Source organism: Calypte anna, chromosome 7 (assembly GCF_003957555.1).
Source record: "Calypte anna isolate BGI_N300 chromosome 7, bCalAnn1_v1.p, whole genome shotgun sequence".
Lineage (NCBI taxonomy): Eukaryota > Metazoa > Chordata > Aves > Apodiformes > Trochilidae > Calypte > Calypte anna.
Genome location: NC_044253.1, coordinates 10662090 through 10688895, shown reverse-complemented (window position 1 = coordinate 10688895; position 26806 = coordinate 10662090). Strand labels below are relative to the sequence as shown.

The following is a 26806-nucleotide window of genomic DNA, read 5'->3' as shown; positions in this document are numbered from 1 at the left end:
GAAAAAGGGAGGGAGTCTGGTGGGACTGGCAGCAGGCTGGAGCAGCTGCATTGGAGAGCCAGCAGCCCCAAAAGAACTGACAGCACCTGGAGGGAGAAGCTGAATCTAGACAGAGCCACTTAGGGCATGTTTCCACAGCACGAAGCTGCCTGCTTTCTAAAAGGTACCCCAGAATTCTTATATTACAGACAACAAGGATAAGTCTAGAATAACTCAGACAATGAATTGGAAGCATTTTCCTACAAGCAGTTTTCTGGGGTTTTTTTGGTGGTTCCCCCCCCCCCCTCTCCCTGCAAAACAAAAAAACAAACCAGAAAAAAACCACAGAAGAAAGTGAAAGCTCTGAAAAAAGCTGGAGGGGAGCAAGATGCCAAAAGACCAGTTAAATATTTCCTCTTCCAAATTAGAGAAAGCAATTTTAATTCTCTAAGAAACTACGTTTCAGTAAATATAGCCTAATCAGTTTGATATTTAATTATTGACTGAAAGCATTATCCTTATTAACTAAAAAAAAAATGAGAATATCTCGCGGATGCCCAAAGAGGGCACTAAGACTTAAATCTTCAATGACTACTTAATAGTCTAATGAATTTTAAATACTGTTAATTTAGAAAACTTTTTTTTTTTTTTTTTAAATTACAGATGCTCACAATTCCCAGATTTAATGAAGACTTGAAGTTGACAGCTCAGGTCTGTTCTATTTTATGTTAAATACTTTTCTGGTACCATTGTTTTAGCAGAGCTCAGATTGAAATAGATGAACAAAAGCCTTGGATTTATTTTAATTTAATTACTTAAATATTATTTTAATTTAATTTACAAAAACCAATCATACATGCCAATGCCCAACCATATTTCTAGTTCCTAAACACTTACTTTTCTTTTCAATTAAATTTATTTTTTCATTCCATTGTACAGGTAAACTCAATGTAAGTGACACAGAAAAGGCAGTTTATGACTGAGACACTGACACAGACTTGACACTGACACAGCTGTAATTTTCATAGCTATGAGAGACCCCTCTGTAACCACAGTCAACTCATTAAATCCCTTCAGATCTTCTCTATAAAACAGAGATTATCATAATATTCACATTTCCCACCCTTTGCCTATGTATCTTATCTAGTTAGTGAGGTAAGATCCTTGAAGCAAAGATGTCCTTACTCACTATTTTTACAATGGAACCTGGATCTTGTTTGATGCTTTCAGATGACTTTTTAAACTAATATTTTGAACAGCAACACAGATAAGGGAGAATTTTATACTGAGAGGGGATGCTATTTTCTTCTGTGCGTATATTCAGCACGAAAATGAGGAAGAACGTGTCTGTCCTTATATGTAAATTCTTACCATGAGAATTTGCAGTGGCTAATGCATTTTATAATTTCAAGTCACCAAATTTCAGAAGAGAAAGAAAACATTAATTTCTTGGGAATGCATACCTTAAACCAAGTCACTTGAGGTTGAGGTCGTCCCGTTATTTTACACGAGAATTTCCCTGTTTGTCCTTCACGCACGACAACTCTATTTGGTTTTGTAGCAAACTTGGGTGGACTTTCTCCCCAGATACTTGGTCTGTGCTCCACAGATGGAACACTAAGTCTTCCCCTGGAAAGGCAATTGGCAGGTTTTACAGAAGGTTTTACCAAGGAACTGCAAGCTGTTATGGTTAGAGCATACTTCAGGAAGTGTTTTAGACCAGTGATCTGCCAACAAGGATGAACAGTTGTGGTAAGCAAGACTGTAGCTACACAACATATTTTTCAGCCAATAGAAGAAATGGAGAAGCTGGTCATGACTGTTCTTGACTTCTCATGCAACTGCATAGCATGATGCTACTACCAACACCATCATCCAGCATACACATAACTCATGTAACAGATCTTGGGGACAATTTCCTTCACTTATAAGCAGAGCTGGGCAAATCAAATGGCAGGAAACACTGCATGCATTTAGTTTTTCTCATTTTCTGTTTCTTAGTTGCCCCCTAATAGATTATTTGTGCATATTTGTTCCCTCCTCACAGTTCTTCATCATGTCATTTGTTTTGAGACTGAGTGCAATGACACAGTAATCTCTAATCTATGAGCCAGCAGTTTGCTTTCTGTAATATTTCTGACACTTCCTGGTAAAGATTTTCTGTTTGGGAAGATTTTGTGCCTTGAAATCTCATTCACATGTTTAAAAAGCAAAGATGAAAAAGGCACAAAACCAAAGTATACCCATCCTGGGTAAATGTTTGTTTAGTGTAAATGCCCAGCTCTTCTTACATGGGTGGCACAGCTGGAAAACAACATGTGAAATGAAACTAGAATGACATCAAGAACTGCAGTTCAAACCCCACAGTTTCAAAGCCATAAAACATCAAGCAGTATTATAAAAAAAAACAAACCACAAAAACCAACCAAACCACAACACCCAAAACCCCCACAAAACAGGTGCAACTTCAGATCTGTTAATATCAAAAGCAACACTCACACTCTTTGCTCTTAAGCCCTGGTACAACAAAGAAACACACTAGCAGATGGCAGATGGTGATTTTTTTATTTTTTTAACCTTTAAATTGCAGTAAACTGCACTATTTTCAAGGCCTTCTTTTCCATATGGCCTTTTACCACATGCAAGTAAGATGTGTCAGTCTCTCACCATTTCTACCAGGTGGCAGATACTAACAGAGACTGCATCTCCTTAGCCCATGGTGCCGCCAAGACATGGTGGTTGCCATACAGGCAGCTCGAGGTTTCTAAGTAAGAGATGATACCATAATGAAGGATTTACATGGACAAGAGGGAGCAGCAAAAAGTCTTGGGAGAGAAGGGTAACTGTAATATGTTAAAACAGAAAACAATATCATATAATATCTAATAGCTTTTAATGTCATTTTCACTATGCTACTAAAAAAGAACACAAATGTGTACTAAAGAAGTCTTCTAGTGACTCAGGTGGTGTTTCTATATTTATGTGTCTATACACATATATTAAGGCACTAAAAGAAAATTAACTACTAGCAAGCCTTTAGCTTTATGGCTGTTTCCTAGATATACACAAACTGAAATGTGTATTTCTAAATATACTAAATTTATGTATACTAAAAGAGTAGGGTTTTTTGTCTTCCCTCCTCCATGTTTATGTAAGGCATAAGCATACTATAAAATCACTAACACTGCACAGGAGTAAAAAGGGAAAATGAAAGATGAGGACTCACTCTACCTCTGTGCAGTGCAATGGATTAGGATAGTATTTTGGAAAGTCCAAATGGATAAAAAACCCATGCTTACTGACGTGCAGGAAATAAATTACAGTAAGAAGACTCTTCTGTGTGCCAGCATAGCTCATCCCATCAACCCATTTTTGCTAACAGCTACTCCAGACAGGAACAATTCTTTCTTCAAGACTGCAGTTCACCAACTGTGTTGCTTGAAAATGCTTATATATGAGAGAATGCTGACTCCAGTTGCTTTTATTTCTTACTAATGACTCCTAAATTGATATTTGCTCTGGCTTTGTAAGGAGGCTGTCATGTCATGGAAGATATGGGGACAGATTTCTGATTCCCAGAGAGCAGAGACCATAAGGTGCAATATGGCAGCAGAGGGGGGTACAGTAGTTCAGATACCAGCAGAATGTTCTGGTTTCAGCCAGATTAATCCCTGTCACTATAAGGAAGCAGTAGCTGTATCAAGGCTACGGACAGCCTCAACCATTTTACTAACATAGCTGCTCTCATTGTAAATATTCTGCTTGGGATGAATGGAGATTTGGAGTTAAAGCATTGGAGTTCACAAATGTCAGTGTTTCTTCTCAGATGTTGCTGTAGCTGGCACTGCACTGGCTCTAAGAGCCCAGCCATTCTTGTTATCCTCATCTCAAAAGTGTGAGAAATCATGCCAAGCAGTTACTTTATTCCAGTGCAATGATGTTCGGAACCGAGTCATTAGCCACCAGATTTGCTCTCCTCCATTACCTCTTGATTTTTCCACAGGTGAGAAGCCCTGGGAATGTGTTTCTAATGAGGAATTACTATGATCTGGATAAGAATGCAACACTTTTTGACAGATCCTTAAAGTGGATCAAAGCTAAAGACAAAATGGAAGAGGCACTTAAAATGATGAGTCATGGTTATTCTTTAGAAAGAGTATTTTTAATTGTTTGTTTTCCTACAAAAAAGAATTTAAGTGATGATAAGCAACATCAAAGCCAATGGACTTCTTACCCAGGGGTTTTGGCACTGGCTGGAAGGCTGTATTTCTTCAAGGAGTTCCCTGCAAATACAAGACAGAAAGACAACAATTAAGAAGTTTTTTGAGACCATTGGGAATCACAGGTACTAAAGATCATGTAAGTTATGCATTTCTCCACTTCTCAAACATAAAGCAATACCTGCAGTGTCAGGTTACATCATTTGTAGTCCAAAGTCAGGATCTTCAATTTCAAAAACAAGTTTTAGTGGAGTTACCATATAACCCCAGGCCTCAATAGTAACACATTATTAATGCAAAAACATTTTTAATCAAGTGAATGAAGCACTGTTTAATTTCCACAGTGGAGCATTAATTCCAGCTAAGGCCAAAAAAAACCCACAACAAACCAAACCAAAAAACCAGCAACAATACAAACAAACAAACAAAAACCACCAATAAAACAACCCAAAAAAGCCCCACAATTTTGGACTCTGCGAGAGGTCTTACTTTACTAATTGTCTTTTTTATTTGTAGTTTTTGGTTTTGAGTCCTGTCCTAGCCCAGACTTTTTCTGTAAAATGATTCTTGTAGCTCATCAGGCTTGGTGTGAGCAACAGGAAAGGCAGACCAAGCTGTGTAAGCTCAGCGCCATCTGCTGCACACAGCACTGCTGGGAGCCTTGGCACATGGAAAAAGGGTAAGGGACCTGGGGTAGATCCAGAGTGGAAAAATGGAACAGACAGCTCTGATGGTCATGGTAAAAAAAAAATAATTGTTTTAGAGCCTTGTAAAAATCTGCTTTACTGTCAGTACAGCCATGCAGGGCAGAAAGACTAGACTGTGTTTCAGTCACTCATTTTTCCCAGTAGCAGTCAGCCCTACACACATATCTTAGCTGAGAAGAAAAAAATGTGCACTTTACTATTTTGATGCATAGAGGGATTTTTAGAACAAAGACCATGTCATTCATAAACTCTGAGAAATTCAGTCTGGGTGCTGCCATGAAGTTGCTTTTAAACTGCAGCAAACACCAGGTTAGAAAAACTGACATAGAAACAGCTTTAAAAGATCCTCTGTCCCCTGCAAGTTATCACTCATAGAAGTCCCACCGTTAAAAACTAGGGGAAAACCAAGATTTTTCATGTTTTTCTCACAACAGAAGGCAGTAACAACCATGGCAGGTGTGCACACATTTCAGTATGTACACTGAGGATATACAATAGCAATTTTGATTCTGAATAAAACCAAATGCTGATAGTTCTAAGACTGCTGTGGATTTTTGATTTGCTTCAAGAATTCAACACAAAATTGTGACCTGAGGATCTTTGATATTTAGCAGATGTCTGGCATGACAAAATTGTAAAGAGTATGATTGATTTCCATCCTTCCCTGAATTTGTGTCACTCTTCACATTTTAAAATTGGCATTTTGCAACTATCTAATATGCAGATGTTGTCTTAAAAATTCCTGGGTTTGATCTTGGCTGTTTCCCATGTAACATTAAGCATGCAGTAACAACCAGGCGCTCAGCTTAGCAAATGGAAGCATGCATGGAGAACTCCAGAAACCCACTGTCTCACTTGCCTATCTGACAGGATGTGAAACAAACAAAGTTGCCACGGTTTTTACTGTCTGAGAGAAAATGTTAACCTTCCAGTCTTTTTTTTCTGTCCTGAGTTATGGTTTCCAGGAAAATTACAGAGATTTGGCAAAGTCTTTAAAGCTTGGTCTTTTACTACCTGGGCATCATCAAACACATCTGAAAATGAACACACTTTATCCAGCTATAGCCTTGTAGTTCCCTACAAAATGTCTTAAACTGTGAAATGCAATTAATGAATCTTAGTCTTGCACTGGCAAGAAAACATGTGCATACACTTGTGATTTTAACCAGACAGTTTAACAAAGCTTGTTCATTTAATTAAACTCTATATTCATTGCAACAACAGCATCCTCTTACCTAGCAGTGTCCTCTTACCTTCCACTGTCAGTTCCACAGTCACCTGACGAACCCCACCATCATTTGTGGCCTCACAGGTGTATTTTCCACCATCACCTTCCTGTACACTTTTGATTACCAAGCTGAACATCCCCCGAATGCTGCAGTCCACAACATAATGGTCTCCCTCTGGGACAGGGTGCCCATTTCTGTACCAAGTGATCTGAGGCTCCGGGTAGCCTCTGACCTGCAGAGATGTGAGAGTGGAGAGAGAAAGCAAACATAAGAGATGATGCTATTAGAAAGAAATGTTGAACATTTAGCAACGCAGTGGAAAGTTCTTGAGACAGGACCTGTTAAACATATACTCTTTGCAAGCCAAATGGCAGAACGTAATGAAATGAAAAAATTCTTGGATAAGTCAAACTTAACATCATAAGACTAGTCAGGCAGATAGATACCCACACACAGAAAAGGTACAGGCTTACCTGCACAAGTACACTGATGGCGCCAACAAAATGCATGGGTCCCCATTGCTCAGGGACTTCAGGGCAGTAGTGCTGCAAAACTAAGTATGCAAGACTGCAAGGTATCTAGACCAAAAATTTCTAGCATGGTTGCCAAGGACTAGGTATATATTCCATGGATCCATCTAGTGTTCAAATGTGTTGAGAAACAGTAGCTTCTTACAATGAAGAGGCAAGAAATGTAGATTCATAACAACTTTTGCCTTTAATATAAAGAGTTGTAATTTGAGGATGTGTCTTTAAGGGTTATTGTCTTTGAAGGCTGCTTTAAGTAAGTGTTAAATGCTAGCACACTTCTCCAGTCAGCCTAACAACTCCTGATTACAGTATCTCCCCCTTCTTTCCTGTTTCCCCACTCTCTTCTGACTCTGATTCTTTGCCTACATGCCATGAAATAACTAGGTGGATCAACTGGGATGAGTGATAGTTGTGGCTGTGTTGGCTCACTAGGAAAGGAGTAATGTTGCATTTTGAACTATATAAAATCTTGGCAACAGAACAGGAAGTCCTTTCAACCTCCAGGTGGGCAAAATATTGATGATCTGTCGTGATTTGAAGAAGTCTGGGCTGTGGCTTGCACAAATTCCTCCCATCATTTTTCACTCAGTTTCCAATCCACGTTTCAGGTCTGCTTTCTTCTGATTGCACAGCACTTACTTGGCAAATTACAATCTTTAGCCAACCAACCTGATCTATTCCTACGTTCTCTTCTTTCAAAACCTTTCATTATTAATCCAGCCCCACCTCATTCCAGCTGGGTTTCTCATCTGTTGGAGCTTAACATACAGCTGTCAGAAGTTTTTCCCTTAATTTCTTGGGTATAAGTTCAGACAAATTAATGTTGCTGGTGATGTGGTGGTGACCCCTTCTTCTTGGCACTATATTATATATATACAGAGAGAGAGAGGACATGAATGTTTGCCAAAAGCATGAATATGCTGAATAAGCTGGAGAAACTTTCCACTCCTGGTACAAAATTCTCAAATTCTTTTTGAGTCTATCTTTACCTAAGTAAGAGCCATGTTCTGTGAAGAATACCTTGTGGGATCCTCCACAATGGGGAGTCACTTGCTGTTGAAACATACCACAGCATCTTTCTAAAGCTCCTTGCAGCAATGTCTTTTCTTTCTTGTGCTGCCTCAAAAACAGAGCTCCCACTACACTGCTCCAGCACTACTCTAGTGCTTTTTCAGAAGACAAGCTCCTAGGAGTATCTTTCTAAGAATATCTCATGTTAAGAAAAAGGGAATTGTAAAGCATCAATATGAGTTTTTTACAGCAGTGTAACTCATTAGTTGATAATGTGCTTACTGCTACAGAAACTTTGAACCACAGAACTGTTTCTTACTATGAACTTGTCAATGCCATCCCACCTATTTTTAATTTTAGATTAAGAAACCTACAGAGAGATTAACTGATTTGCCCAAACCCAGAGGGTATACTAGAATAGCATTTCTATCTCTTATTTTTGCTTTACTGGATATTAAGAATTCACTGAAGTTGAAATATTTGAGGCAAAATGGCTTTGAAACTGCAACTTCAAGTAATACAGTACAGTAAAATGAGAGCAGCACTTCCATAGGTGTGAAGCAGAACCACCTTTTCAGTGCATTACATCACAGCCTCTTTTCTAATATTAGTTTAGCCACATGTTTACAACTGCTGAGATTCTGACCTAAGTCATCAAATACATTGCACCTGATATGTTTACTATTTTTTCCAGTTTCAATAATTCTTTCTGGTGTTTTCTTCAATGTATTGGTTCAACCAAGCTTCAAAGCTCCTAAGCTTCCATCACATATCCCAGGGAGCAACTGGGGTTGAAGCAATAGGAAACACCTTCCTTCCATTTTTCTTTCTGTTTTACTATATTCTTAAGTCCCTCTTGGATCACACACGGCTGTATTTATCTGACCCCTCAAGCTCTGGTAGACCATTATGCCCTTCTGGTATCACATGGATGAGCCTCTATTAAGTTTTTTTCATTTCTTCCATGTATGTTTATTTTATGCTTGATACGTCTGGAATATTTTTTTTTATCCACACTTCTACACTAAGGAAACACCACACAGAAAATTACAAACACAGGTGACCAGCATGCCATTTCCTTTCAAAAATCTGAGCTATTCCTTTCTTAAACTCTACATTCTTTAATTTCATTTTTTGTCAAAAATGTCAAAATTTTTTGTCAAAAATGAAATGATCAGAAAGCAGAAATTTACAGAATTTCTCTGTTGTAAGGATTTATTTCAGGTTAGAGTTTGGAATGTGTTTCAAACTGAGCCAGGCCTCTCTGAAATAGCTGGTCTTGCCATAAAAGTGTCAGGAACCCTTAAGCAAATCACTGGTTACTATGTTTTGATCCTAATGGATCAGTTCCAGAACTGCAGCAGGTTTTATATTCCTCCCTAACCTTTCCAGAGCTCACTAAAAACATCTGCCTTGAATAAATCCACACCAATGAGAAATTTATCTGCTTATTTAATGCCCAGCAGCAGAAGCCTATAACCTTTATTTACAGCTTGGCCTGTGTAAGTATTGCCAGTTCCAGTGAGGCTACAGCTTTTCTTTACCTGCTCTACAACTCTACAACACTAACAAGTTGAAAATCAAAGCATCAAATAATAATTGTATTATCACAAACACAAGTTTTGAGGTTTTTTCTGGACCCATCAACTGCTTAGAGTCTTACTGGAGAAGTCTGCTGGGGTAATACAGTCCTTCTGCTTCATGCAGCAACACAGAAAGTGGAAAGAACTGAGAGAGAACTTGTTGCCTGTGAAATTTCCAGAGGTAAGATTCAGTTCTGCATCTAGGTCTGGGGGAAGGCTATTGAAAAAGGATGGTATTAGATTAACAAATAAGAGAAATAAGGATAAGAAAATAAAACAAATCTAATGAAGCTGTAAACTAAAGAACAGTGCTATTAAAAAATGTGCAAACCAGTAACAAGTGTCACAAACCTGAAGATACTCAGTGACTACCCATGCCAAATATATTCAGTGACCCTTTTTCTTGCTCAAAAGTGCATCAAAATTTCACTAAGACTTGACCCATAACTATGCCAATTTAAAAAAAACTACAGGTTTGCCTACTTAAGTGTGTCACAGTTGTCATAATGGTTTAGTGCAAGGAGATACATTCTTTTAGCTCATGTTTTTAACTTCAAAGTCATGCCCTGCTTTGTAATAACTCTTGCTGGCTCCAGCGAGGTGATGAACACAAACATACTGCACCCAAAGAGTCACCCAGAAGTGTCAATAAACCAGGATTTAAGTACATTTGAAACACTGATGGGGTGTGCACTGTGTGAGTCTTGCTCATTTGGACAAAAACACATTAAACTATTGGAAATGATGGCAAATATTATGAGATATTCTAGTATTATGTTCACTGCACTGGCTGAGAAATTCAATGCTGGATGTTAAGGACTAGATAAATGTCCCCTATTGCTGCTCAGTGTCACATTAACACAGAAGCAATGAGATTAGGAGAAAAACAGCTATCAAAAGGATGTTTTGGTTTGCAAAATCTCACCAGACAGAATCATACATAGACAGACACACCGAAAGTTGTACTAAGACTTGCAATAACACAGCTGTTAAAAAGTCACTCTTCAAAATAGCTCCCCTTGTAGAGATGATTTTGTGTTCTGCTATATGAATTGCATTGACTGAAACTCAACTCAAGAGACAGTCCTTCCCCCATGAAGTCAGATATTTAAAACATCCAGATTCTGTTGGCACATGACATTCAGTTGTGCTGCTATTTCTGCAGACTACCTTTGCCTATATTCCACAAAATCCAGAATTAAGACCCATGTATGTTAAGTATTCAATAACTGAATAAAAGAATCAGTTGCATTTGGGTTGTTAATCTATTTAAGGGAAATTGACATTGAATTTACATTTTATAGACATAAAAATTCTCTATTCAACATATTTATAATTCACATGCAATTTAAAATGCATCCTTCAGCCAAGTTTGCACACCTTGCTGCTTTTTGAGGAAGTTTATCGCCTTTGTAGACTATTAAAAATAGCAGAACATGGTGGGTACCATTTAACACCTTAAAATAAGCAGGTTTTGCTGCTCCTGCATGCGACATTGCTTTTTGATACCTTGTTCTCAGTGAGAAGAATCTGGTATCATAACTGCCTGTTTATATTTAAGACAGAAAAAATACAGAATATAGTACTTAGAGAAAACGTATGGAAATATTTGTTGTTTTAACTAACACATGCACTGATAAAGCATTATGCAAAAACAGACTTTTCCACTTGTCTTGAGACTTTCAGGGATATCCAGCCCTTGAAGCTACTAAAAGTGATGTTCTTAGTCTGCATGTCATTCCATGCAACAAAGAAACATGACTTATTAAAACTGCTGAGGGTTACTAGTGTAGCTAAAACGTTTACAGTTCCATTATAGAGTCTGAAAATATAAAAAACCAAGAACATTTTAATGAGGTTTGTGTGACCTGGGTAACAAGTCTTACAAGAAGAATGGCAGTAATGAAAAATTATATCTAATGCATAAAGGTACCTGCAAAGTAGAAGAGAAAAAACTGCTTCCCACAAGCAATAGTCTTTTGAGATAAGTGAGCCAGTGGGTTGGCAGGTGATGTCTGACAGCAGTGGCCTCCTTTAGAAGACCAGCAGGTGTTTTGATTATTTGCCTGCCTATCTTAACATAAGGATACCAGAGAGTACAGTAAGTTTTTGAGAAGGGTTTGTAGCCTATCTTCATTTCCATGCCTGCCCACCTTCAGCCAGAAACATGTCAGTTCTGGAACTTACATCACAGAAAAGGCCACAGAGATCAGAAGTTACAAAAAGATAAAAAGAAGACAGTCTCAATTATATTTCCCAGATGTTTTCACTGAAGTCCAAAGTGTGCTCTTTGGGTGGATCATTAGAAGTCACACCAGGAGTAGACATCAAGGGAGATGTGGAAAAGCATTCAGAATATCTGACAAACTTTGATCTTTGTTCTGCTGCCTGTAAACAGAAGTCCAACACAAAAAATATGTAGGGACTGGTCTTAGCAAATAGTCACTACTAGCAGGGCACAAACTGCTTGCACCTTTTGCAAAACTTAGAGTATTAATCCATCAGATTGTATCAAGAAAGCAGCAGAAGAAATGCTATTAAGTAGCACAAGAAATTTGTAAGTGTAATTATACTCTAAGACTTGAAGATATAGGAAAAAACAACATATAGCACTTACACTTGAAATCTGGTAGAAACAGTGTACCTCTTCTTCCAATGTCTAGGTATCAGCAAAAATGGAATACTATTCACTTTATTGCAAGTTATCTATTAGATGGGCTCATCTGAAGGTCATACGGTTGAAAGCTCTCATGCAGCCCCAAGAGATTCAGTCCAGAGAGTGACAGCTGATTTGAGGATGTGGCTCATCCTAGGTCCTACAAAAAAAGAGGTGTTTTGCATAGTCATCAGACTCTAGCCAGTGTCCTAGTATTTTCCTTGAATGAAGAGACAAGAGATCTGGACCTTCAACAAAAGGCTTGTGAGGGGAATGAAGTACTTGGGAGGAAACTTAGCAGAAGAAGCTAAGAATTGGGTTCACTGCTAACATATGTTCTGTCCATGTGGACAGAGCTGTGTTCTCTAACAAGAAAAAAGTCACTTCTTGTAAGAGTTCATGCTGATGTGAATTCTTAATGTCAGCCTTGGGCAAAAAGTACTACAAAACTGTGGAGACTACAACATGAACATCACCAATATAACCACCACCACCCCCAGTCGGTGGTATAATTTTATATTTAGTTTTGGGGTTTTTTGTTATTGCAGGTGAGAAACATGGTTCTGAACAGAGCAGCTCTTCTGTAAGCCTTGTAACAAAGCTTCTGCCAGGCTCAAGCTGCCATTTGCTTTAAGGAGAGAACAGCAGATGTTCTTGATAAAGAAAAGCGGACATGATACATTGCTAAGCTCCTTCTGAGGCTTTAAACACACACAAACCATATTTCAAGAATAGTTTATCCATTTTAAAAGCTTGCTTCTAAAACAGAGAACTTGCCTGGAAAGGTTAAGCAAGAAAATATTAAATATTTTGGAGACTTAGCTATGACCTTGCAAACAAAGCAAATAACCTACTCCTTCTACAGAGCAGTCTAGAGTCTAAAATTGCCTCATTTAAAGCAAAACCAGAAAACAGACTAGTACTAAACAGAGCTCACTTCAAAGCATTACCTGTTGCACATACAAGAAACAATAATGGTATTTCTGTAAACCTTGGGTATGTTTTTATTTAAGTGCTGGACTCTGGTACACTACATCTGGTATTAAGGTTTCTTGTTCCACATGCACATACCCTTATACATTAGTTATCTGGCTGTAACCTTAACTGGAACACAACCTGAAGACCTAAGTCTTCACAACTGGTGTGTGCCATTACCTGTTTTTTCTCTCAAATGATGTGGAAGAGAAAAATGACAACACAGACCTTCAATCAGACTGCTGACTTGCAAAACAAAACATCCAACTCATTTTGACTGCTGAATCCAGCTATGTGGATATGAATGAAAGCCAGTTATTTAGTTCATTTTTCATAGGCGACTAAAACCCCCCAATACCATAAACCTGCTTGGACCAAGTTCAGATTATAGATTCTGGATCAAATAACAGAACTCGGGTGTGACAAAAGCTAGGGAATAAATAAAGAGTGAAAGGATTCTCTCAATTTTCACATAAGAGACCATTTCACATCCAGTTTCAGTTTGCTGTCTGGCAATGTACAAAGGTTTCTGCAGGAGCCTGTCAAAAAGTCCATTCATCCTAGAAGGTCTGTAATGATCTAATCATGTGGAAGAACAACTTTCTGCCATGCTTCTGTGCATGTTTCCCCCCCTTTCACCAGTATCAACACTCCAGAATTTCGTAGCAAAAAGTCCAAGTTTACCTTACAAAAAATTCTTTAGCTCTGATGAAAACTCAATTAGATTTTGCTTCATTAGCTCTCAATGCTCCATTTGACTGGAGGCTTGCTTTCCACTCAGATCATGAACCAGTGCTGGCATTACCTGCACACTGCTTAGTGTAGTGTGTAGTTTAGCTCTTTCTAGAAGAAATATACATAACTAGGTCTAGTGAACTACTAGCACACTTCCCAATTCCTAATTACCCAAGTAGGAATTCAGGTACCTAAGAAGAAATCATCCACCTGAAAACCATAAAGCAACATGCACACAGAAAATGTGCAAACACAGCCATTATGGCAGTCATGGGCAAAAGATGTTTCAAGGAAGTAAAGGTGCCCAAAACAGTTATGCACTGGAGAATTAATGAAAAGCAGCAAGCTGCTTTGTAAAGGTAACACTATGGACCATACATTTCCATGAAGTATTACAGAAATGATGCAAATAAATCTGGTTTGGATTTTTCATCTGAAAATATCAAGTTAGAAGATGGTCATGAAACCAGATGTACTTCATGCATATGGTGGGGATTTAGAGAACATCCAGAAGTAACACTCTAGAGCCCAAACAAGTACAGTAACTACAGTACCTTAGTACTTTAGGTAGGGTAGGCTTAGGAGGCCTCCCAGACTACATGCAAGGCACTGTGTTTTAACCTTGTTTTTTGACATTTTACATTTTACTATGGCTTTCTTTTTTTTTTTTTTTTTCTGTTTCGCAGAATAGCAAATAAACATTCTTTATTCACTTCTACATCAATTATAATTCTATAAACTTGTTTAAAAACTTGTCTTCTGTATTGTTCAAACTGAAGAACACTTGGTTTTCAATCTGTGCTTGTACTAGAAGCCATAAAATACCCACAGTAATCCTTGTCAATTTTTCTGACTTTTTCAGTCTGAGATAAGGACAGATCAGAGCAGCATGTACCATTCAAAATGTGGGAACACACAGATTTCTAGATTGATGCAGCAGACTGTTGGAGGGTTTTTCCTTCTCAGATTTTTTTAATATTGTTTGCTATTTTTTCTACCATGAGTCAGAGAGTTGTTCAGGCCCAGATCTCTTTAGAATACTAATAGATAATAAAAATTGAAACGGGTATATTTTATTTTTTACTTTATACTTATCAAATGTCATTTGAGGTTTTATAGTCCAGGTACTGGAAAGAATGAGATCCTTTTATAGACAGCACCCCAACAATTCTATTTTGACTGTTTAAAGTATTTCTGCAGTATCTGCAAATTTTGTTATCCCAGTATTTTACCCCTGTTTGCAGATTGCAAAGACACTGAACACTACACATACTACCACACTTGTTTAGGGGAAATGGCATTTATGGTGCTCCCAGCAGGGAGGAATTTATGACCTATCCATGGAAGACATAGTCTACTATCTGAAAGGCAGACAACAGCTGCAGATCAATCTGCTGCCTTTAATCACATTTCTTTCTGAAATTCAATGTGGAGAATTCCTAGATGTGTATGGAGTACTGGCTTCATGCTCAGTAACCAGAATATAGCTGTTCGACTTAAGCATTGCTTTCTCAGGTACCATAACATCTGTAAGTCCATTTGCCCAAAATTGTTTCTAAGGTCTCAAGTAGCATTTGAGAATAGTACTGAGTGTCACGCTCCTTTGAGTTTATTTAATGACTGCTTTCACCAACTCCAATTAATTCAGCTCTTAAGAAAATGCTTAAGTCCTATTTACATGCTTTGGAATTATTCACATGCATAGATGCTTTTCCTGAATTAGATTTTATTTCATTTAAGGATTAAGTTCAAATTTATTGCATTTAAAAAGAAACACATTTTTATCAGAGAAACCCAGAATAACCAGGAGAAATACAGAAAATTTAAGGTGAGTTCCACACCTTCCAGTATAGTGGACCTGGAGGGAACATGCTGTACAGAGGAACATTTCGGTCCAGCTGCAATGTCAATCAACAAGTGAATCAGAGCTTGTAAATCTCTGTTACACTAATGGGGGCATTTCCACACAGGTGTTGCAGTGTTTTTTTGATGGAGCTTTAATAAATCACTCTAGCAACAGCAACATCTGCCTTTTTACTTTCTCCAAACTGTAGCCAGCTGACCTGTAGCCATGACATACATAAGAAGAGTTTTATGCAAACCACCCATGTAGCTCACCTGGACCTTATTTTCCTGTAAATGCAAGTTGTCCAAACTCAAAACGGGCTTATAAGTAGAAAGGACCTCTATCCATCTTTAGTATTAGGTTTATATTTAATCACTGTCGATTTATTCTCTTTTTTGAAAAAAGTTTCTCAAGGTTGGCAATTCAAAAGCAGTCAGATGCCATAAGCCCTGGATAAAGTCCAGAAGGGAGCTTTTACCCCATTGCTACTCAGATGCTATCCTGGCTTCCTTCTACTTCCTTGTAGTTACACATTTTAAGTGTTAACCTGGCACACAAAGAGGACTGGGCAAAGTGGTGAAATTCTCACACTCTGTCGAAGGACAAGTGTGCAGAATAATGGGTTATTTTGTGCAAGATAATGAGTTATTTATGAACTGAAGACAGTTTCAGTTCCAAAAAAGACAGTTGTCATGTGGGAAAGCATCACTGTCTTCAGAGCTGAGGATCTGAGACATGGAGACACTTAGAGACCTGAAAAACTGACACTACAAGGAAATCAGTCTTCCATATTTACTATTAGAACAAATAGTCTGACTGTGTTTCCTCCTTGCCAACAAATTTGCTATTGCATCAATCAATTTAAGGACTGAAGTTGCCAGACAGAGGGGCAGCTGCTTTTCTCACCTTGAATAATCCCTGAAGCCATTAACATCACATTGGCCTTTGGGCAGGTATCAACATGAGCAGTATTGAGTAACAGGAAAATCAGTCCAGACAGAACAGGTCCAGAGTCTTGGCAGCAAAATGAGAAGCATGCAAAACAGTTTTACAGATGAGAGACTGTTGACTCCCCACCATAAGAGATGTGAGATATTTATTAAAATACAACTCTGCTAACTCTCAGTAACTTCAATGTCATCATACAGCTCTGCAGAACGGAAGGGTCCATAGAATGGGCCAAAAAGAGTTCAAAGGCAAGGGCAAGGCACAGGAGCTCTCAACAAACAAGGAAGATAAACTTTACAGCCCTCTCTTGGCTGAAACTCTCACCAATTTTAATGAATTTTTTCTCTGCTTCGGAGTCTCTCCTTAAAAAAGAAAAAATTTGCAAAGAGGAAGATTTCTTTCCATTGACTTAACTGGTGTTAAGGCCTTTAAAAGTGCTACATTTTATGAGAAGCTGGGTAGTTTCAAAAGTCTGAAATGCAAAAAAATGCAAAAACATAGCTGATCTGGGTGTGAGGCTATGGGTCATGTAGGATGATTCAGTAAGAATGTAAATGTGTTCAAAAAAAAGTTTAACATAATAAAAATAAATTGTTGAGCAATGTCTTCCCTCTTCCCACCACAAAAAGCTTAGCTTTTAATGCCTGACAAAGATTTTTACTCAGTTGTTATTCTTTCATGCATTAAAAATTGAGAAAGGTAGATAAAGATTGTTCAGAGCAAGCACAAACACTAGGAAGCCTGCTGACAAGTACAGGGTGAAATTCACTGTGTTTCACCCAGTCATTAACAAAATGTGCATATGTCTCCACTTAGAAGGAAATCTGTAAATCCTTCACTGTTTTATCTCACAGACTTGATCATAGGATCCAGACACTCTTAACCCCAGCTTGAGACTGGGACATCATCAGGACAAAAATTTCTGTTGATAGCACACACACAAAATAACCAAAACTAAACAGCATCAATAATTTTCAGAGAGAGGATCCCTTCAGAACAATAGCATTTGGTGTTTGAACTGTCAGTCACTTCTTAAAGTTTACAATGCACTGTTTCACTGTAAATATGATCATAAATAACTACTTACACTTGCAAAAAATAATTTTTCAGTTCCATATTATTTCTAGAAGATTTTTTTTATTATTATTTACCAATGCAAAATTTTTTACTTACTAAGATGCAAATTTATTTATACATCACAGGATACCAGTGGCCCTATCTTATTGTAGGAGCTACGCTGCTGACCAAAAGAGCTTCCTACTTTCATAGCTTGGGGATACTGTTCCTAGGAATTCAGTGTCAGTACACATGATCAACAGGCAAGAAGTCTCTATAAATTTACATGATCATGTTTTCCACATGTTCTACTCTGGAAATTATTAATGAAAAAACACAATACGTGCTTGCTTTTTGTGCTCAAAATACACAGATACTGGAAAAAAATGTTTGGAGAGACAACATTCATAAGTAAGGACAACAATCCACATCTGGAATGTAAGGTGGTAACAAAAGCTCTGACTGTACATGCCCACACTTTATTGATGTGAGTGCATAGCTGTGTGTGCATCTAAAGTCTGTTTGCTGGTAGTGACAAATGCTGCTGGCACAGGCAGTGCTCTGGGTAGGCTCTAAAAACCCTCGGTCCTGTGCAGTGCTTCGTTATTTGTGCTACTTGGAAGGGCAGCCAAGCACACTGGGCATGAAATGCCATGTGTTCCAAATTTTAATAAAAAGGAGAACTGATGTGATTATAAAGAGGTTTAAAAATGCCATGTTAGGAGTGTGAAGCTATGGCTATATTAGATAGGCTGAACATCTAGTATTTCTTACAGCTTTGTTTATTCTCTTATGTGCACCTTACTGCTATGCACTAAGTAATTAAATTCTCCATAGATAAGACATCTTCTCCTCACTAATGACAGTTACTGTTGTTTTTATCCTATAATCTATAGGATTAATCTGCAAAATCTATAAGGTTTCCAGGCTTCAAACATATACTATTTATAACAGTTTAGCTTAGTTATCTTAGTTTAGCTTAGCTTAGTTTAGCTGGGCTTAGCTGTTCTGAGAGAATTCAGAGTAGCATATACAAACTGCTGTGTTTAAAATAAAAATAATAATAAAGGGTTGAGCAGCAAATGTTTAAAAGAAAAAACTCTCAAAGCACTAAGTGAAATACTAAGTATAAATTGACCAGGCTATAAATTTCTAGTCCAACAGATCAGAATAAATATTTATACACACACCGAGTTCAAGAGAAATTTTGTGGGCTCACCTCTTCTTTCTAGTGCTTTCTCTCAAAACTAATATTCCTGTGATCTTGATAAGAGCAATGCACACACACAGTTAAAAATAGGTACATTTGTTTAGCTTGAGGAAAAAGTGCTTACTGTGCATATGCTTTCAATAGAGCTCCACTTAACTGCAGTTGCTGGCATTCTCATTGAGAGATCTGAGCAAATCCAAAATTTTCCATTGAACCTCTGAGTGTGTAGTAGTCTCCCGAGCAGATAAATCATTGTCTACACTTCTGTCCATTAGCATATCCCAAGAGCTAAACAAGTTTTTTTTGTCAAGGCACAGAGGATCTAACTCTGCCATTGTGTTTTCATGAACTGATGCTTGTAACCTAATAGCAGTCACCTAGACATTGGTGATGTTTGCACCTAGAGCAAATCTTAATTTGTTCTTCCAAAATCAGAAGCTGCTTCCCTCCAATAAGGACAGGTTCATTCCTAAGGTACTGAATGGGAATTAAACTTTGGTAAGACAGCAGTTCAGTTCTGAATCCAGGGATGTATTTCCATGGGATCTTGCACAAAACCAATAAATCACATTGTGACTCAGTACTGCACATGGATGTCAAGGGGGGGTAACAATTTCCTCTGTTGTTGTAGCTAGGAAGGTCACCAGAGAAGGGTTCAACTCTTAGTCTGAGCTGTGTGTGTGTTAAATGCTACCAGCATGCAGAACAGTAGGACTCCAGTTAAATCAGGTGGTTTAAGTAGTACCATGAAATCAGCAAAAATCAATACCATTTACCATTTCTTAATACATACTTCTAATATGTTATCTTAGTTCTTCCTTAAGTGCCCTGGATTTTAACGTAACTTTCTTTGGTTTGAAATACATGTACAGATTGTTGTAATCTTTAAATTAAATAAATAAAATATAAAAATAAAAGGTTCTTTTATATATCACACATTGACATACAGTGTGACTTTTAATTAGTTTTTTAGTAAGCTCAACTATTGCTTTAATAATAAAAAGCATATTCCATAGTGTACCATTTACAATTGTATTTTGAAAAGGTTCAGAAAAGCAAGGAAAATTTTCAAAGAAAACTTCAGAAAGAAAGATAAAACTATTTTTTCCATGTCACCTCATTCTGCGAATGTGAATGACCTTCTACAAAGGTCTCTAGATAAGCAATAAAAATATGCAAAGCTGACTTGGAATTTCTACCAGTTGTAGCCACAACATTTTCAGAAGACAAGGATTGCTTTGTTCTGTCTGACTGGAAGTTTACAACAATGCAGTGTTTTAGAGAGAATAAAGCCATCTTCAACACCAGAAAGCCTAAAAAAAGATTTTTTTTAAATGGAACATTTCCAGGTTTTCACTCTGACATGCAGAGTGCTGTATGTTTCTACATCTCCTCTAAAGAAACAAGGTGTAAGAGCTTAGACCATCTCTAGAGTCTCACTACAGCATATCCTTAATGTGAGAAGTCTAAACCAGAAGTAAAAGTTACTAATGTGAGAGTTAATAAACATGATTTAACTCCCAAAGAATACCCTGACTGTCAAATTTCCCAGAAGAATAAATTCAGCCTATTCAGGAAGGTAATTCAAGGCCCTTATACTGGACCAGTCATTTCAGAGATGATCAGTCACTGGAATGCCTTAGTTTTCTGGCTCCTCCTTGTGCAGAGCATTGACACAAAACCTCTGCCAGCAGCAGGAATGGTAGTGTCTGCCTTGTCAAGCCCTCCACCAACATCTCAACATCTCTCCTTTTCCAAAGATTATTTCCTCCACATAAGAGAAGAACAGAGATGTGAACTCACGTGTTATGCTGAACTATGAACTCAGATGGCTTTTGGCTTAAAGATCATGAGGAAGGCAGTTTTGTCCCCAGACATTAAACCATGGACTCTGGCAGCTTAGACACAGAATTAAGTCCTTTTGCAGGCACCTGCTTGAGATTCAGTAACTCAGTGATAAAGTCTTATCACTGTAACACTGTAAACACTGTAAACTGAACTGGCCAGCTACAGAAGGACAACCTGGCCTTGCCTACTTTTCCTGCTGACTGTACCCTGTGGCTGGATCCTGAGCCTGCTTCATTGCTTGCCATGTCTGGGCCCAACAAGAGGTTCTGTCAGAGCACACGGGCTGCCTGCTGTGTTAGGAGCCTGTGGGACTGTGGCCCACTGGTGATGGCACAGCCCAGGCATGGATCACCCTTGGTTTCTGGCTTGTTTTCCTTTGGGAAGCAGCCAGCCCTTGCTGCTCCCTGTCAGACAGAGTATTGTTGGGTTTTTTTTTTTCCTTCATGAGTGGGTTGAATTGTACAAGATTCACAGCAATGTTATTTTCTGTTCAGCATGCACTTAGATGCTAGGAGGTCCAGATGTTACACGTAAAAATAGTATGTTTTCTGGTTTTGCCCAGTAGGTCTCCAAACATCATACTGCATCCAGGAGTGAACAGAGCCAAATAACATGTCAAATGCAGAAATTTTTAGCTTTGGAGTCTAGGTGCTACAGTGAGTGTAGACTGAGCAAAACCTCAATGAGTAATGATGTGTTTTGATTAGAAACCTTCTCCACATGTGGCCTTCTGTAAAGATTTTAAATGCACCAGGCTTGCTGTTGATTAACAACTTCTTTCTTTTTCACCAGGATAAAAGCAGAATTATACCAAAAAGTGAGATTTGGTGTCCTTTGGTGTAATTTAAGTCAAACCCTCAGGGATGCATTTCTAGACAGTCCACTGCATACTCTGCTATTTCACATGCTCTTATAGTTACATATGGGACTGAAGCCCTCCCTGACCTTTGTGGTTCCATCAGCCAGACAAAGACAAGGTGCTGGAGAGAAGTTTCAGGCTTGCTTATGTATGGGAGAAGGCAAACACATTACCAGTTAGCCAAATGCATGTCTGATGAGAAGTATGCCAGCCTACCTCTCAGGTGAACTAATACAAGGAAATTTCAAGTTTTTTCAGCTAGAGGCAGACTTCTGGAAGGCAGGAAAACAAAAACTGACAAAAACCCAAAACCAAACAATACCATCACCAACAAAGAAAACAAACAAAATCCCAAACAAATAAAAACATAAAACAAACAAACAAAACCCAAAAAACCCCAAACCAAATAAAAACTTTTCCCCATTTCATAGTTCTCACAACACTGTAGGGTACTGCAACACAAGGAAAAGAAGAACAACTGCTCACATTTTTCCCTGTTACTAGGTCTTCTTACCCTTTAAGCCTGTTATGACTATGAAAGAACTCAAATGAAAAATTCTCCCCAAAAAACAAATTTAAAACACCATAACAATAAGTTGCACTCATGTTTCACATACTACTAAGAACATTTATTTAAGTAAGAAATCATAATGCTACATGATGAGTTTTATTGCCAGTGGAATTGACCACAACAAAGACTTAGACCCTGGCTCAGAGGAGTAATGGAGTCTAGCCTGGAAAAAATTATGGTATTTTTCAAATTAAAAGCAGAATTCAAGATTATAATAAGATCTGTTGAAATGTGGGAGATTCATGATTAACCATCATGGGAGAAGAAAAATAAGAATTATACTGAGTGCTTCTATCCTGACTTACACAGATTTAATCTCAGAAAATATCTCTTCAGCTATTTCAGATGTTTCCCTTGGGAAACTGCTAGATTTTTCCTCTGCTGCTTTTTCAGTTATTTTTATCTTATCCCTAAATAATGGACTTTATTATTATTCATGGTATTTATTCCATCATTATTTTTGTGAAAGTCTGAAACTCCTTTCCACCAAAATATGACTATTTTTTATCTCCTTTTCCTCTGCAAATTTGTCAAGGAAGTTTTTGTCTGACTTCTATGAAAGGACTATAGAAAAAACAGTAAATCTGAAAATCCCTCTAATGAAGAAAATTTTCTTTAAAATCAACCCTAGCATAAATTAACCCATCCCTATGGATAAATCCTTAAACAAACACACTTATCTTCTTCAGCTGACACAAAGCCATGCTTTTTGATAATACATCACATTAGTGACTGATCACAAAGTAGTTGATCTACAATAAACTTTTCAGGGACAACAGTTTGTTCGTTCTCCTAACTTGAACTTGATGCAGGTATATGCAATTCAATCACACAGAATTTCATTGTCAGGTTCCTCATCTGATTTTTATTGCTTCCACCTCAAAACAATAATTATTAGAAGCATATTAATGAAAAAATAGGGAAAAAAGAGCAGTACAAATGCACAACCTGGCTTCAGCTAAAAAAATGGTGATGTGGGTAGATGCTACACAAAATAAATGAAGATCCTCTTTAGAGCCATATTTACATTAATTGAAGTGTTCTAAAAATCTCTTATTACTGTTACCATCCTTGAAAAAAAAGGTTTTGCTGATTCTTTAAATTAATTTGTTATTATCAAAACAAAAAAGGGCAGGTGTAGTGAAATGAGGCAACCAGGTGCCACTAATTGCCAGGTAGTGGGTGTGAGCTTGTGTTAAGCCCACCTGTGCCTAACTAGGGTGGGCCCCCACTGCGCATGAGCAGGACCAGGGGGCCAATAAAAGGTATCACCGACAGGGTGAGGCTTGAGTGGTGCAGCCGGCTAAGCACGTAATGACCCAACCCGAGCAATGCTGGAAGGCCGCGGGTTCGAGACTCCTCAAAGCCTCACCCTGTCGGTGATACCTTTTATTGGCCCCCTGGTCCTGCTCATGCGCAGTGGGGGCCCACCCTAGTTAGGCACAGGTGGGCTTAACACAAGCTCATGCTCACTCCCTGGCAATTAGTGGCACCTGGTTGCCTCAGGCAGGGAGTCAGTCTTTCTGCCACTGTGCAGAGCAGCAGAGAACTGTCACCAACTGGTTACAGTTAAACAATTAAGGTGAGAAACAAGATAGAAAGCAAGCAGAATAATAAACGTGATAGTGGCAAATGACACATTTTTTCCACAGGTTGGGGGTGGGTGGGTCACTAAAACAAGGTTCAGTTATAAAAAAAATTAAAAATCAACCCTGAGAAATGGCAACTGAGAACAGGGTTATCATATGATACCCTATCTTCCCCAGTCATGGCCTTTTTCCAACTTAGAAATTTAGTTTAGGTGGAATTTGAGAATGTTCAGTGTTGCCTAGGGTTTCTGAATGTCTGGCAGCTTGAAGTAGCTCTGCAAAAGTTCTGACCAAACATTGCTGCCAAATATCCAGAAATCCTGGCTGTTGTCTCAGTGAATGCACAGCTCAGTTGCATTGGACTGTGTACTTAGTCCAGCACTTATGAGAATCATCACCCAACACTGCACAGAGGCTACTCAAGGAATGATTAAATACTTTTATCTGGAAAGTCCTGAGTATAACTATGATTGCCATAGGTGACAAGCAGAGAGGTATGAAGTGATTTTACAAGACAAAGAGAGTGAAAGAATTGGAGCTTACAGACCACCACTCCTGTCTAAAAGCTATACATTTTTTGAGCAGCAATTTGCATACCTGCAGTTTTTTCCAAAGGACATATAAGAAAGGCAGGGAAAATGGGAGCCAACACTTGGCTGATTGTGAAGCTTATGAAGGGAAGTGTCTTTGAGTAATTCTGGGTGTAGCTGACACTGTGTCAGTAAGTAATTTTGACTTAATCCCACTTTAACTACTTTAGCAGCAGAGCATCCACTCCCACTTTGCCCTTGTCTAAACCTGAAACCCTTTTCAGCCACTGTTTCTATACACCAATAGAGATTTATACAATGAAATAAAACCAAGTAAAATGATGCATGCATTACATATAAGACCATGTAAATGGAGTAAAAAAACAACACTGTGGTAAATTACTGTAAAGGGAGATTGATTAAACCAAGTAAGTAAAAAAAGCAATAGATGATCCAAACATAAGAAGAGATGTGCCACAAGATGTATACAGCCACCTAACAGGTTTATTTTCCTTTTTTATTTCACTTGTCTATATGCCAATGTGTGCTTTATACAAAATCTTCAACTCCTAAACACACCACATTTTTCCAAGAATACTCACTGGTACATGGAAAGATCAGATAAAATCTCCAGTCAAATCAATAACTTTTTCTATGCTTTGTTCCCCAAAATGTGCCTTAGTATTTCATATGAGGTTTCTGGGAGTATCTCAGCAGCTTTACAGATCAACACAAGTCCTCCTACAGCCTTCACTTTCATTAGACATCTGTCTCCTATGAAAACATGGATCTTTCCTGAGTTTCTTCCTCTTATGGCTCAGAACAGGCACCCCCCTGAAAGAGCAGACCGAAAACCACTGGCAGCTTCATGCAGTTAGCTGCCTGGTACATTTTGTAACAGCAAACATCTCATGCTGACAGCAGAGGATGTTGTGCCATGTCATCACCTCTCATATGGACTTCTCTTGTTTCAGATCCTGCCATCTCGAATCTAGATGTACAATATCATTAAGATATGTTCTGCAGTGCCTGCTGACTGAGGTTTGGAACTGGAGTACAGATTGCTTCTTCAAGTTCAAAGAAAAGATAACAAAGGTTTTACCATGTAAAACTGGTGTGGGAGTCACAGTAAAAAAATGCTGTTAGATCTCAGTCTTGCTGTTAGCTGGTAGTTGAAAGGATTTACAAATGCTGTAGGAGTGTTTCCCATCAACACTTAATGTTCCCCTACTCTTTATCTCATAACACACCACATAAATGGGTCTCCTCTCTATCTCAGAAGAGATGTCAGGATCACTGTCAATCTTTCCACTGCCTCTTGTTTCTCATTGCTTGATCACAGTTTATTGCCTTGGGCACAACATTTCAGAGTACCTGTGCAACCACCAGCAGCAAAAGTAGATCAGAAGTTGGCAGACTGATGCACATCACTTGACTTAACTGATTTTGACGATACAGATAGGGAGTTGCAACAGCAGAGTGGTAGAAGAACAAGCAGAAAGCACATTAAAAAGAAGCAGGACATGACACTCTTCTAGCTTGCCTTAAAATTTACCAGTTGCCTTACTTGGAGGGGGATGAAAGGGGAAGAGTAGAATACTAACTACTCAGTGAGCATCAAACTGAACTAAGTACCCCAACATCTACTCAAAGATATGAACTACAGTCAGTACATGAAATCTAGTTCCTTGGGATTAGAATACCAGACTAGGTTTAGTAGGCTGATATCTCAGTTCTGAAAATGGACCATATAAGATGGTTCACATGAAGCAGAAAACCAACACCTATTGTACTGCTGACAACTGTTCAATGCTTTATCCAAGGAGAAAAATTCTTTCCTGACCCCTAGGCAATCAGTTTGTGGTCTGTAGCATGACATTTGGCTGTTTCTCTCAAGCAGAGCTGTAGCATGAGTATTCTTTAGGCTCATAAAATTAATGACCATTAATATTACTCTCAAAAATTATACATGTGTGCAGCCAAACCAGTCTGAGTTAACCGTTTTCAGCAATCAAATGCAGAGGTTAATATCACCCTGGGCAGGGTTTGTTAGAAACTGATGGTTCTTTGACCTGTCATTTATTTTATGGCTTGACATTTCAGTGACATTACCATAAAGAACCAGGAGAGTTCAGACTATAGTTTTGATGTAGCAACAACCCTGCTGCAGACTATTTTATTGGTCTTGGAACACAATGCTTAAAATAGGGTGGGGATGTGGGTCCCCTCCCTATAAATAAGGACCCACTGATGTGGGTCAGTGATTATAGAGCAGTAAAGGGTCTCATTGTTTGTTCTCAGTTTATTCATCAGTTTGCTGCAGAAACCTAAATAATTTCCTATATGCCTTAAAGGATCTTTCTGTACAGAGTTTAACATGGAATAGAGAAACCTGGATGAGAGCACAGACATTCACTGACTCCTCTTTTTTGGAAGTCACAGCACAGAGTCCTGCTGAGGTCTTTGCATTCCTGCTGCTCTCTTCACCTACACACATCACCAGGACTCCAGGGTCCCATTGGGGTTTTTGTGGCTGCAGAGAACCAATCTGCTTTCTAAGACTTTCCTAGGCAGTCATGGCAGAACTTTTGAGTGCTTCTAAATGTAGAAGGGGGAGGATTACCTTGCCATCGTAATAAGCACATGAAAAGGCTCACAAACCCAAGCAAAAGTGTAAACTGAGCCTTAACACAAGGATGGGCCAATTCAGGCTGAGAGCAACCC

General features: G+C 38.4%; 1 protein-coding gene across 1 annotated transcript in view; it reads right to left on the bottom strand.

The window, feature by feature from the left end:
* Positions 1–26806, bottom strand: part of MYLK (myosin light chain kinase) — a 193796-nt gene that overhangs the window by 102990 nt on the left and 64000 nt on the right. Inside the window, exons 4-6 of the mRNA XM_030453933.1 lie at positions 6160–6367; positions 4214–4262; positions 1443–1608 (exon numbers count right to left, since the gene is read on the bottom strand). Coding sequence (XP_030309793.1) covers positions 1443–1608; positions 4214–4262; positions 6160–6367 — 423 coding nt within the window. The remainder of the gene's footprint in view (positions 1–1442; positions 1609–4213; positions 4263–6159; positions 6368–26806) is intronic.